Here is a 13,808-nt window from a genome sequence, read left to right as displayed (position 1 = left end):
GGCTGAAGTGGCCAGAGCTGGACCAATCCGAAGCCAGGAGCCAGGAGCTTCTTCCAGGTCTGCCACATGCATGCAGGGGCCTGATCACTTGGGCCAGCCTCTGCTGCTTTCCCAGGCTTAATAGCAGGGAGCTGGATTGGAAATGGAACAGCCAGAACTCCAACCAGCAACCATATGGGATGCCGGTGCTGCAGGCTGGCTTTAACCCATTGTACCACAGCCCTGGCCCCAGGACAATTTTAATACTGATTTCAGTTTTAATTGTGCTTTCTTCAAGATCACTGATTCTTTCAACTACCAGTTATATCTGCTGTCAATCAACATTAGTGAATTTTTACCTCATTTATGGCACTTTCAATGCTAGAATTTCTGTTTGGTTCCTTAAACTATTTTCTTGCTCTTTTTGCTATTCTATACTTGGTAAAATATCATTCTCTTAGTATCCTTTAGTTCTTTAGACAAGATTTCTTTAAGCTTCTTAAACATTTTTAATACAATTAACTCAATTTTTTAAATGTGTGATCACCCTCAGAGACAGGTCTGTTGATTGCTTCTTTCCTGTATATGGTTATATTTTCTTGTTCCTTTGCATACCTCATGAAGTTTTGTTTAAAACAGATCAATTGATATCAGAGAAAATTTGGTAGAATTGCATATATTCTTAAAATATTTGAAAAATCAAGAAATGTGAGAAGACATTGGCAAGTTTTTTTTTTCTGTCAAAGAGAGGGCTGAAATTTAAATTGATTTTATATTTATTCTGTTTCACTGCACTACTGTGGTTTGGACATAGTTTTTGAGTGTTCCCCAAGGCTTCATGTGTTGTAATTTAATTGTCATTGTGAGGTATTAAGAAGATGGAAACTTTCTCTTATTGTGGTGTTTGGAATCAGGGCCTTTGGGAAGTGATTAGGATTAGATGAGACCATTAGTGTGGAGCCTCCATTATTTAGTCTTGGTGGTTTTTTAAAAAAGGAGACCAGATAGCCAGACATGCACCATGCATTCCTTATCCTTTGCCGTGTGAAGCCCAGGACTGCCTTGAGACTGTACCAGCCAGAGTACATTCGTCATGTGCACCTCCATATGTATGGGCCAAAATAAAACTCTTTTCTTTAGTCTGCCTTAGATTTTTTTTTACAGTAACAAAAGGCTAAGTAATATATTGCAGCAAATCAGTTATTCACCTGCTATCCAGTTTCCAGGTATCTTAACATCATTTTTCTCCAGTACCACATACTCTTGGTTTCAGCTGTCTTGGAAATCTTAAGACCAGGGCATGGGTTGTTCCCTAATTCTACATTTAATTTATTTCTTTACTTATTTGACTTCATCCGGGTCATCTGGAGTGAATTATGTTTTCTGCCATTACCTTTTTCTCATGGACACAAGCAGGTATTCTCCTCTTGTTGTATGAGTGTGCTCTGTGGTTTCTGTGCCAACCTGGCCATTATGCCAGCCTCAAAGTTAGTAAGTCTCTGACTCTAAGCACAAACCTATACACTTATGATATTCTAGATGTTGCTTAGGAAAGTTATTTGAAGTACTTGGAGTGTCATTTGGCTCAATATCTTTAGGCTGTTTAGGTGTTTACATTTTCATGAGTCCCCTTTGACATTGCAGATGTCCTTATGAGGGACATACTCCAAATTGCTTTCTGTTGACAAAATTGCGTTGGGTTGTCTATTCAGTAATAGCATCAGTTAAGCAGGATTGTGGTTGTAATAGCATACGTGCCATAGCGATGGGAAATTGAAAAGGCTAGGGACCAACATGTGAGCATGAAAATGGGAAGGGGATTCTAAAAATACAGTTTTCCTGCTGATAGTTTTACTGGGAACAGCCCTGTGAATCTTAATCCTTTCCCCTAAAATGTCTATGGAGTCCCACAGGGCTTATGTTCTTAAGGTTATTTCTGTTCCCAGGCTAATGCTTTTCCTAAATTTGTTCAATTCTGGATTATCTTTCTATCTTAGTAAGCAAAGTCTATTTTGCATTCATTGACCTAGATGTAAAATTCAGTCCCATTTTCAATTTCCACATTCATAAAAACCTCACTGCCTTCAAGGCAAGCAGCAGACTTCTCTGAAGATAAAAATGCAGGTGGGAAATACTCAGGAGGAGACAAAAGAGCCACTTTCATTGTAGCGTACGACAGCTTCCAGCCAGATGTTGGCCTATGTCCTTAAAATGTTCCTCATTTACTCATGCCAGGGCATCTGTTGGGGTCTGAATGTGTATGCATGTCTCCCTCTGTTCTCTGTGTCATTTTTTAAAGATTTATTTATTTATTTGAAAGTCAGAATTACACAGAGAGAGAAGGAGAGGCAGAGAGAGAGTCTTCCATCCGCTGGTTTACTACCCAATTAGCCGGAAGGGCCGGAGCTGTGCCGATCTGAAGCCAGGAGCCAGGAGCTTCCTCCGGGTCTCCCACGCGGGTGCAGGGGCCCAATGACTTGGGCCATCCTCTATTGCTTTCCCAGGCCATAGCAGAGAGCTGGATAGGAATTGGAGCAGCCGGGTTTAGAACTGGCGCCCACATGGGATGCCAGCACTGCAGGAAGTGGCTTAACCCACTGTGCCGTAGCACCCCCCACCCTTGTCATTTGTTAGAATTCTAATCCCCAAAGTGATGGCATTAGGAGAGGAGGTCTTTGGGGGATTACACCGTGAGTGTGGAGCCCTCATGAGTGCAGTTAGTCTCCTTATAAACGGGGCCGAGGGAGATTGTTGGCCTCTCCCTCCATGTGCAGGTTCAGTGAAAAGACACCTTCTGCGACCCAGGAAGTGGCCCTCAGCAGGCTCCAAATCTGCTGGTGCCTTGATCTTGGACTTCTCAGGTTCCTCCGCTGTGAGAAGTACATTTCTATTGTTTATAAGCTGCATGAATTCTGGTATTTTTGTTACAGCAGCTCGAATGGACCCAGGGAGCACTTCACTGGTCATTTCAATCCATTGCATGCACTGGCCTTGTACTTATTATAGATTCTTCTCTCTCTCCCCTGTGTATGGCCTTTTGTCTCTTCTCTCTCTCCCTCTCCCTCTCAGAGGGAATGAAGAGTAAAGGACTCTTTGGAGACAGATATAAAATCTCCAATATTTGCTTTATCACAAATTAGCTTTTATAATCTACTTAAACTTTAAACTTTCTAAGGTCAGTTGTCACGTTGTAAAATGGGCATGAGAAGGTGATCCATTTTCGGCGTCTGTCTTGAGTGTGAGAAGCGTGCTGAGTGTTGCTGCCCACATGCCTTCTTCAGGATTGCGTACTGTCCTTATCTGGTCAGGTGCCGGAGGTGTTAACTGCTGATGTTCCTCCTCTAACTTCCTTCCCAGGTATTGTCTCCAGGTCACTTATGGTTCTGTTCTCCTGGCGGGGGGGAGCAGGGGGGCTGCCATGCCTGAAGACTGGTTGATGTGGAGGTTCGAAGTCTTTCCCCTTTATCTGAAACTGGGATTTTTCTGAAGGGCCATTGTCACCCCAGAATTTCTTGTGAGGTCAACTTAGGCTTTTGTTGCAGCTACATTACAGCTCCGCCTCTCACTTTGCTGATGCTGCTTCCTTCCCCAACCAGCCTTTTCCAGTAAGTTCTTGAAAACTCCCAAGTCTTTCTGACCTAAGGGATGGTGGTTGAAAGAATGCCTATGGCATCCTAGCTGCCTAATACATTGTTATTGTCACTCTTTAGAGTACAGTAACTTATTTCAAGAGGTATCCTAGCGTATTCCATATATATAAAAATCTGCACACGGAATTTTAACTAATTGATTGAATCAAGTTTGGATAAAGGAAAATGGTTATTTTTAACTTTTTAAATGTTATTTTATTAAAGTATATGCTAATTAACCTACTCCAATAAAAACAGAACCATGTTAGTTAGTGACTGATTCTCATTTGAAACTCCTAGGTATTGTAATTTTTTGTCTCTGTATATTTGATTATTAATTCAAATCTGATGGTGTTGACAGTTTATATTCCTGTAAGGTTAGAAGTTAACCTGTGAAAAGCTGATACATTATGATTTTATGGGCTTAAAGAGAAGTTAATGCCACAGAGGTTAAGATCTTATTTACCTGAGGAAAGTAAATTACTCTTACAGTTAAGTTTGTAATTAGATATTCCTTTCCTATTAGAAGTTCCAATTTGTTAGACACATGTTGAATTTGCATGTTTCCTCTCTGCTGGTTACTTTATTACTGCAGTAAGTAAACTTCCGTCAGATGCTCACTCTGTCTGTGTGAGAATGGTGTTTTCAGCGGCGGTTCTCTAGAGAAGGTGTCTCTAAGCATTAATGGGTTCTGAAGCTCAGCATTGTGTTAGGAAGGCGCCCAGAGTTTCATGAGGGCAGCTGGCAAGGGGAAGTCAACATTCTGAAGTTATCAAGCCCTATCCTGCTAAGTCTGGGGATAGTTTTGGTGTGTTTGGCAGGGCTCCCATAACAAAATCCCACACCACACACTGAGTGGCTTAAACCTAGAAATGTATTGTCTCACAGTTCTGGAGGCTGCCAGTCACTCAGCAGGGTGAGTTCCTGGGAGCTGTGGGGAGAACCCGCTCCACTTCTTTCCCTGGCTGCTGGTGGTTGGTTGCCAGCCCTGGGCTTGCCTTCATCTTTGCATGGCTTTCTCTCTCTATGCTGTCTGCATCTTTATGCAGGTGCTAGTGCTGGTTCAGGGTCCCATTCGAATGGCTTCATTTTGCTTATTACATCTGTAAGGACTTTATCTCCCATAAGGTCACGTTCTGAGGTCCTGGGGTGGAGACTTCAACCTATGAGTTTTGGGGGGACACATTTCAGCCTGTACCAGTAGGATTACTTCCTTGCCACTCCCAAGGATGACATTTTCCCTCAAATGATAGCTTAGGGAACAGATTGTCATTAAGTTCTGAGAGATGTTTAGTTGAGAAATCTCACCTGGTTTTAAAATGAAGTTTATTGCCACATCTCACTCCAAGCCAATTCTAGGTTGGCTCTGTGGATGTGGTTATGGATGAATTATATTTGGGAAATGAATCCTGTTAACAGATGAGTTCATAAGTTCTCAGGGGCATTCGGCAACCAGTCCATTTTTACAGATTAAACAAAGAAGCATTTTTCAGACTGCATTCATTTACTTGAATGAGGTAAAATAATTCCAATGGCATTTGGGTTTGGTGTTTATCTTTAATATGTTCGTAAATGTGTCTGAGGGGAGAGTGTAGTGCCTTCTAATTTTCTGTGAGGAAGATAGGCCAGCTGGGGGCGAGGAGTGATTCATCTGTCAACCGTGGCATTGTTTTATGACCAGAAGACTTTTCTGTTTGAACCCCTTGGAACAGCCTGACCTGGAGCAGAGGCTTCTCACATGTTTAATGAATGAATGGAAGTTGCTAGGGAACTTAGAAGATTTGAGAACAATCAAAAAGCACATAGTTATTCCGTGATTTACCATATACGTGGCTTTGGCTGGATGCTGTGGGAGCCAATGATGTGTCTGCTAACACTAATGGCAGCAGTAGTTGACTGTATCTTCTGTGAGCCAAGCGTTCTGCATATGCTTGTTTCATTCCCCCTACTGCTCTGTGCGGTGGGCACTAGGGTTTTATTTTGAATATATGGAAACTGAGGCCAAAAGAGGTCAAGAAAGTTGACCACACAAGGTAAGGTGTGTCCTTGACTCTGTACTCTAAGGACTACCTGGCTTGTTGCTTTCTTAGTAAAAGCTTGCTTTCTTGTGGAAACAAAACATTCATAAGACATTCATAATTAAGACAATTAGATATTAGCAGGTAAGAGGCTAATTGTATATTATGTCTCATTTGCTATGCATGTGTGTGCTGTCAGCATTTCATGAAGCGGGGGATTATATAATTATCTACTCTGGAATTAGGTGCCTGGTTTGGGCCCATTCCTGTGTAAGTAATGTTGGACATGTAGCTATAATTTTTAAAATTTTTTATAATTTATTATAAAGTATGGGTAATAAAGGCACCTATCCATGTTGTGAGGGATATGCAAGATGTGTGAAGTGATTCAGGGTCTGGGTAGGCATTGTGTCACACTGTGTTAAGCTGTGACTTGGGGTGTACACATTCCATAACAGAGTGCTGCATTGAGTCCCAGAAACTACATTTCCATTCCAGCTTCCCACTAATGTGCTTCAGAAAGCAGCAGATGGTGGCCCAAGTTCTTTAGTCCCTGCCCCCACGTGGGAGGATTGGATGGAGTTCCTGGCACCTGACTTTGACCTGACCCAGCCCTAGCTGTTCTGGGCATTTGTAGAGTGGAGCCAGTAGATGGAAAATTTTCTCTCTCTCTGTCTCTCCCCTTCTTTATCTTTCACTTGGCCTTTCAAATAAATAAAACTGAAAAAAAAAAAAAGATTCAGTGTCTGACAGAACGTGTTTCTCATAGAATGTAAGATTTATAAAACTGGCCGGCGCTACGGCTCGCTAGGCTAATCCTCCGCCTGCAGCGCCGGCACCCTGGGTTCTAGTCCCAGTTGGGGCACCGGATTCTGTTCCGGATGCTGCTCTTCCAGTCCAGCTCTCTGCAGTGGCCTGGGAGTGCAGTGGAAGATGGCCCAGGTCCTTGGGCCCTGCACCCACATGGGAGACCGGGAGGAAGCACCTGGCTCCTGGCTTCGGATCAGTGCAGTGTGCTGGCTGTAGCGGCCATTTGTGGGTGGACCAATGGAAGGAAGAGCTTTCTCTCTGTCTCTCTCTCTCTCACTGTCTAACTCTGCCTGTCAAAAAACAAAATTACAAAACCAGTGATTTGTGCCTGTTTTATTCATTCATCTATCACACACATCTCAAACAGTGTTTTAAAATAAACAATAAATACATTGTTGAATGAATGATTAATTTGCATTGTCAAGGTTGAGTCACAATAGCAGACATAATGAAGTAGTCAGCTGGTTGCATTTCTGTGTGAAACAGGGGATCTTGGTCTAGGATACACATTGCAGATATCAGCAAAGCTTTTAAATGTGCTGATTTTCAAACTCCACTGGGCAAAAGCTGAGTGCCACTGCTGGAGATGCATTGGGAAAGAAACAAAGGAAGGGTAATCCAGAATCCCGGCATATTTAAAAAAAAAAAAAAAAGATTCATTTATTTGAGAGGCAGAGTTAGAGAGAGAGAGAGAGAGAGAGAGGTCTTCCATCCACTGGTTCATTCCCCAAATGGCTGCAACGGCTGGCACTGGGTCGATCTGAAGCCAGGAGCCGGGAGCTTCTTTTGGGTCTCCCATCTTCTAATGATTTCTCAGGCCACAGCAGAGAACTGAATCGGAAGTGGAGCAGCTTAGACTTGAACTGGTGTCCATATGGGATACCTGCACTACAGGCAATGGCTTTATCTGCTGTGCCACAGCGCTGGCCCCTGGGCATATAATGTTAAAGATTCAATATCAAAAGTAATTTTTTTGAATGACTTCCTCTTGGGAAACTAAATGTGACCTTTATTTCAATAATAATTGCATTGCTGAAAATGTTGGTATACATGGAAATCACCAAAAAGAATTTGGGTTCATATGTAACATGAAGTAGCATTTAGGTTCCAACAGAAAAGGAAACGGGCAAGATGAGGATGGACTGAATACGGGCCCGCATAAGCCTGAAGGCCATGGGGCAACAGAGTGAATGGGGAAACATTTGCAAAATGGATCTTCAGAGAGCTTTCTGGCTACACAGCCGCCTATTTGCATGTTTTTCTCCTAAGTTATTAAATAGGTAGCATAAATGCCCCATTTCCCCTGATTAGTGTGTTGTGATAATATTAACACTACCACATGCCATTTGCAAGAGTTGTAGCAATAGGATTCCATTTCTGTGTTGATTCCACAAAGCCGCTTTGATGTTTCCTTCACTTCTTAACACTGGATTCTATCTCATTTGCATTTGTCATTAGAGAGCTGCTTCGAAGGATTTCTGTCCCTCTCAGCAAAGAGTATCACTGAAATGGAAGGCCTGGGATATAACTCAAATCATCCTAATCAGATCTTTCAGCCCTTGATCTAATCACCAAGCTGTTTTTTGCCTAGCTTCTTGGTGAAGTTCATTCATTAACTCAGAAAGCATTTACTGAATATATGCTGTGTCTATCCGTCGGCTATGGTGTAATAAGATTAGTCTATGAATTGAGCCCTGTCCTTTAGGAGTTTATAGTCTTATTGAATGAAGTAAGCCACATAATAGAATGCTATTTAAAATGTATGATGGCTTTTATACTTTAAATATGTTAGAAGTCGTTCATGTCAGCTAATCGACCTTAACTCTGACTTTGTGCCCTTGAAACTAAATTATAGAATATTTTCTGTTTGTATCTATTTCACAGCTAACATCACAGTTCTTTTCCAAGATGTTTTTGTGATCCTGGTCGTTCCCTACCAAGTGTTGTTGTGGGAATAGTAGAAACAGTCATTGACATTTCACAGTTTTGCTGACTGTGAGCTTGGGAGGATTCTGAATAGGAGGAAAGAATAAATTGAAGTGCCAGTGATTTTTTTTTTTAATTGGAGCAAATTGCTGCATAAAACTACTCCCCCCTCCCAAGTCCTCTTCAGCCACACACCAAGTTCTACCAGTCTCTCTCTCTCTTTCAAAACATTTATTTTATTTGAAAATCATAGTTGCAGATAGAGGGAGAGACACAGCATCAAAGAGATCTTCTCTGCACTGATTTACTCCCCAGATGGTCACAATGGCCAGCGCTGGGCCTGGCTAAAGCCAAGATCCGGGAGCTTCTTCCAGGGTAGCAGAGGTCCAAGCACTTGGGCCATCTTTTGTTACCTTCCCAGGCCAATAGCAGAGAGCTGGATCCGAAGTGGAGCAGCCAGGACTCGAACTGGTGCCTATATGGGATGCCAACATCACAGGCTGAGTGAGAGTACCTGCCATACCATGATGTTTGGCCTCTCTGACAGACTCTTAAATGTCATCTTCCACAACCAAAATGACTTCAAATAGAAAAATAACTTACACTAATTTTATTTGAGGTCTGAGATATAACTAAATTACTTTCTTACTTTGGCAGAAGATGTCTGTCCATGTATGGTTTATTGGAAAAGGGGATTTTCTTGCATACGGAGAACAGTGAAAAGCTGTAACCAGAAATTACTTCCCTTCTCTGTACAGCACCTAATATTTGTTTCCTGTTCCTTTTCTTATACATATATGAGGAGCCATCAAAAAGTTCATGAAAATGCATATTATAAAAAATATATGCATGGACTTCAAAATTTTTAAAACCAAAATAGATCTCTCTTTTCATTTCATTTTCCTACATGTTGGGAGTACCTCCATATTGTTTTTTTTTTTTTTTTTTGTGATTCCCGATTACAGTTACAAACTTGCATCCATTTAAATGTTTCTTACTTAAGTCCCTACCTTAATGAATGCTAAGTGTAGTCAGTCTTTAATTCGCACTCACAATGAAGAATAAGTGATCAGCGAAAACCCTTACTTGTTTCTGTCCACAAACTAGCAAAGTGTGTGACTCGACTGTGATTTCATCCAGGGTTAAATATTTGCATGTCTTTTATAGCTACATTGCTCTCCTAGACATCCCTTGCATCCTAATCTGATTATTTGAGCCATTTGCCCCATGGAATTGGTGGTCAGAGTCTACAAGCTGTGATAGTTGATCTCATTTGTCCCATAGTTTGAACTGCTGCCTGATACTAGACCTTTGTTTATTTCTTCTCTTCTTCTAATCCCAATTCTCTGGGACAGTTCATGAAAAGATGAAAGATTTGTGGTTCTTTTTTTTTTTTTTTTTTTTTTTTTTTTGTTCACCAGAGATTTAGGTATTCTGTAGCTGTTCTGAATCTTTGTGCTTAGGCACTGTTTGGTATTTTTGTAGAACGTTTAAATTTAGCTTGGGTTGACTGTTATGAAATCCAAGGTGGGAGCTGTAGAGTCTGGCTCCACAGAGATCTAGTTTTCTTATGGTGAAAACGATTGCTTGGGGTCACCATACAAAGCCCTTCCAAGCCCAAGAAAATCCTAATGAGAAATGCTAAATTTCCTCAACTTAGATGGAAACCCATGGAAGAATCTTACACTATTCTCACTGCTCAAGAATATGGAATACAATTTGGGGGAGGGGCCAAAATGGATGTTAATAATTTGCCTTGATGAAAGTGAGGAAAGAGAATATTGTGTCATCAGACTGGCTTCATTAAAGGCATCCATACTTGTGATGACTGTCTGGGGAATTATATAAAACAAGTACATTCCTGCTGCCCAGTGGGAGCTTTTGAAAGTAGGCTACTGGCAAGTTTGATGTGATCTTGTCCAACTACTGAAGACCTATCTACTGTTTATGGGACTTCCTGGGTAGGGATAGAAGGGACCGAAACAGGGAAAAAAGAAGGCTGGGCACCTACTGAGTTCTCTGACTGCTTGATGATTGATTCATGCTTGTACAATTCTGGATTTTTTACTGGATTATAATTCTGTCTTTCCCCAGGTTTTGGGGGCTACTGTGTATCTCGCCCAACATTATAAATTCCATTTCTGGATGGAGTTTGCAGAGGCTGATGAACAGGACACAGAGCACCTGCCCTTTTGGGTTCAATGAGGTTTTAATTTCTGCTTTTATACAATTCGCTGCCCAGGGCAAGTGACTTTTTCTTCAGTGGCGCAATTGTGATGCGATTCACCATAGATCTTGCTAGATTCACTGTTGGTGACTTCATTCCTCTGCACGGAGAAATGGGTGAAACAGTCTGAGGATCCAGGCCTCCTGAGGGCTCTGATATGTCTGAAGGCCCAAGTCTCAGAGATGGCAAATTCTTACTGCAATGTTCAGGTCACATGAGGCAACTTGTAGAGACCCAGTTAGAAGTCCAATCAATAATAAAATCTCTGGTGTTTTCTCAGAGCTCCCCTTTAATGGACATTGATAAGTTATTGTCTTACACCTGTCCAAGCATATTTGCTCCCAAAGAGCCAAATGTGAAGACTTTAGCACTTTGGGAGCTATGTGAGTGCAGATTCCTGTGTCTCTGCCTTCCAATGGCTCAGAACTCAGAGTTGGAGCATCACAAGACCCACCTGATTCTAATTCAGGTGCTTCTCAGACCACACTTAGATGCTACTAGAGAGGGAAAGCCCCCCTCCCTTCCTGGGAGCCACAGGTAACCTACAAATCAGCACTCATGATTAAGCTTGAGACCCTTGTCTGACATTTTTGATGGCTGCTCAGAAATTGAAATTCTGTTATTCCTGACAGTATCCCACATCTCCCTAGGTGATCCCAGCATTCTTCCTTTTTCATGCTGCTCGTATTCTCACCACGATGCTCTTGCCTATCCCTTCCTTTTACATAACAGCAATACTATTTGCTTTGCAAAAAAAAATCTCTTAATTCTTATCTTTGCAGACAAGGTCAGGCATGGTTTTCTCATCCTCTCCTATTCCATTCCCCTCTTTCTGACTTGAATTCTGTTCAGTCTCACCTGACAAACCTATGATCTGACAGGTGTGTTTGGCTTTTTTTTTTTTTTAATGTAGGCCTTGGTCTTTTCACATGAACAATTTCTTAGCAGGTGCACACCAGTCTTCTCCCATTTAGAACCCCAAGCTCAGGTAGACAGTCCTTTGCTAGGGTAAAGGATGTTCTCTAGAGGAGAAAGGGGTGAGAGTGAACTTTGAGCTCTAACCATTCAGAGCATGCCTTGCTGGGAAATGAAGGGGTTTCCATAAGAGACCTCATGAACCTCATTTTCTTGCCCCCCACTTTGGTCTCTGGCTACTTGAAAATTATCCAAATATTCCTAAAGTCCAAACCCTAGTCTTTTTCCACAAATGTAAAGACCTCCGTGCCTTCCCTCTACCCCAAACAGGGGCTTGCATTTTAATTTCTGGTCCTGACTGATATTTTCCTGATTTCCCTGTCTTTGGGACCTGCCACCCTCTTCCTTTAGAGCAGTATATCCCAATACATTAGTAAAATTTCTAGACATGGAAGGCTGACTCAGGCATTGTTTGTACTCCACAGGAAATTTTGAGCTCTGAACAGATTCTGATGTTTTTCTTTGTGTTTTTCTTCTTGCTGCAGGAAAGCAATCTCCCGGGCAGGACTCCAGCACCTGGCTCCTGCACATCCCCTCAGCCTTCCTGTGGCAAATGGTCCAGCAAAGGAGCCCAGAGCGACTCTGGACTGGAGCGTAGGTGTCAGCTTTTTCATTTCTATGTCGTATCAGTTGCGTGTTTTGCTTCTCTCATTCTCAGGATCCCTATAGCTATAAGCGAGACTTACTTCGTTATTTTCAATATTGATCTTGAGTCAGTCTTCAGATAGCTAAGCTTTGGCTCCTCCGTTTTCAGGCTCCCAGGAAGACCATAGCTCCTTTAATATGAAGTCAGATGTGTTCAAGCCTAAAATAAAAACTTCATGAATCATTTGCAACACTGTTGCCTGGCTTTGCAGCTGTGAGATAAAAAGTCCCTTGCACACATGCTTTGTTGGTTTCTGCCAAGTTGGCAATGAGTAGAGAGTGTTGCTTATCTTTGACAACATTATGGAATCTAAGTTTGATTTCCACAGCTCAAACTGCCATATATTTTTTTTTTTTTGACAGAGGATGACCTCACTTTGCCTTTCTGGCATTTCATGTCCCATTGGTTATACTTCTCCCTCCCAGCCAAAGACATATGGGACTTGCATCAGTGAGCTGAGTACATCAGCTGGTATTAACACTGTAACCAAAATACACTAATGAAACTATTAACTTTGTGTAAAGACTGCAGTCTGAAATTCTTAAGTCAGTTAGAACACATTTGTTGAGCATCTTCAAGGAATGAAGTTCATGGTCAAAGATATCCCTAACTGTGCACTGACTGGCTTGGTCCCCTCCTGAAGCAACCACAGCAGACGATGGCCGCTTTGAATTGCTGACAGCCTGTTCTGGCGATGAGCCTTGTCTAGCATTTCTAGTTAGCTTTGAGCAGAGTGGATAAACCACATTCTTTTCCCTGCATAGGGAAGAGAATGACAAGGTGGGGTGAGAAGAGGAATACTTTGATTTGTTTTGCTTTTAACGCATATGGCAGGATTTAATGTCCTTTTGTTGTAACATTGTTTCCTCTCCTCCCAGCACACACTTATTAACATTCTTATTTTACATTCTGGGCACACCCATGTAAATGCTGCCTGCATTTGTGAAGCCTGGCACAGACTGGATGTAATTTAAATGCAGCATCGTCCCTGATGGAGGTATGATTACTCTGAGCATGATCAGGTATCACCTGAGCACGCTGAATTGGTGTTCAGGAAGAATATTACCTTCTCAGAGTTTCACTTTGTTCCAGGAAAGTACTGAATGAACTCTCCACTTATCATATAGAGCATATTTATACTGTGTGCACTGTTAAATCAAATGTGTGGAGAAACGTGTAAGCTGAATTGAAGAGGAACAGGCATGGACCAATGATGACAGCATGTTATGAATGTAGGACCCTCAAAAGTTAGTTTAATATTTATAATGTTCCAAGTAATCCTGTTGTCCCCTGCAGTAGGACTCTATTGGAGATGAGAGTCTAATGAGGGATAGTTCAGTAAATTCTGTCTCTGCGTCCCAATCTGTAGAGGGAATAATTGTGGCACTACCTCAAGGGGACTTCACAAATGTTGTTAGGGTTAACTGTGATAGTAAGTGGCAAACTTCTTTATAAACTGTGCAGCTTGCATACGCATTTATTCAGAAAATAAAGTAGTTGGTGAACTCATTAATCTGTTCAACATGTGTTGAGTCCCTGCTTTGTGCTGGGACTGTGTTGGTTCCTGGGGATTCTGGATTACAGGAGCTTAGACTCCA

At 41.8% G+C, this 13,808-nt stretch overlaps 1 protein-coding gene across 12 annotated transcripts in view; it reads left to right on the top strand.

Annotated features, from left to right (window-relative positions):
- Positions 1 to 13,808, top strand: part of DGKI (diacylglycerol kinase iota) — a 504,889-nt gene that overhangs the window by 165,928 nt on the left and 325,153 nt on the right. For all 12 annotated transcript variants that reach the window (XR_007920530.2, XM_070071340.1, XM_051849034.2 and 9 more), the window contains exon 2: positions 12,050 to 12,158. Coding sequence is in view for 11 of the 12 variants with exons in the window: in XM_070071340.1 (XP_069927441.1) it covers positions 12,050 to 12,158 (109 nt within the window). In the remaining variant the exon portion in view is untranslated. The remainder of the gene's footprint in view (positions 1 to 12,049; positions 12,159 to 13,808) is intronic.

The sequence above is a fragment of the Oryctolagus cuniculus genome, chromosome 3 (genome assembly GCF_964237555.1).
Source record: "Oryctolagus cuniculus chromosome 3, mOryCun1.1, whole genome shotgun sequence".
Lineage (NCBI taxonomy): Eukaryota > Metazoa > Chordata > Mammalia > Lagomorpha > Leporidae > Oryctolagus > Oryctolagus cuniculus.
The sequence above is the reverse complement of the archived record's forward strand: the minus strand, read 5'-3'. Positions and strand labels throughout refer to the sequence as shown.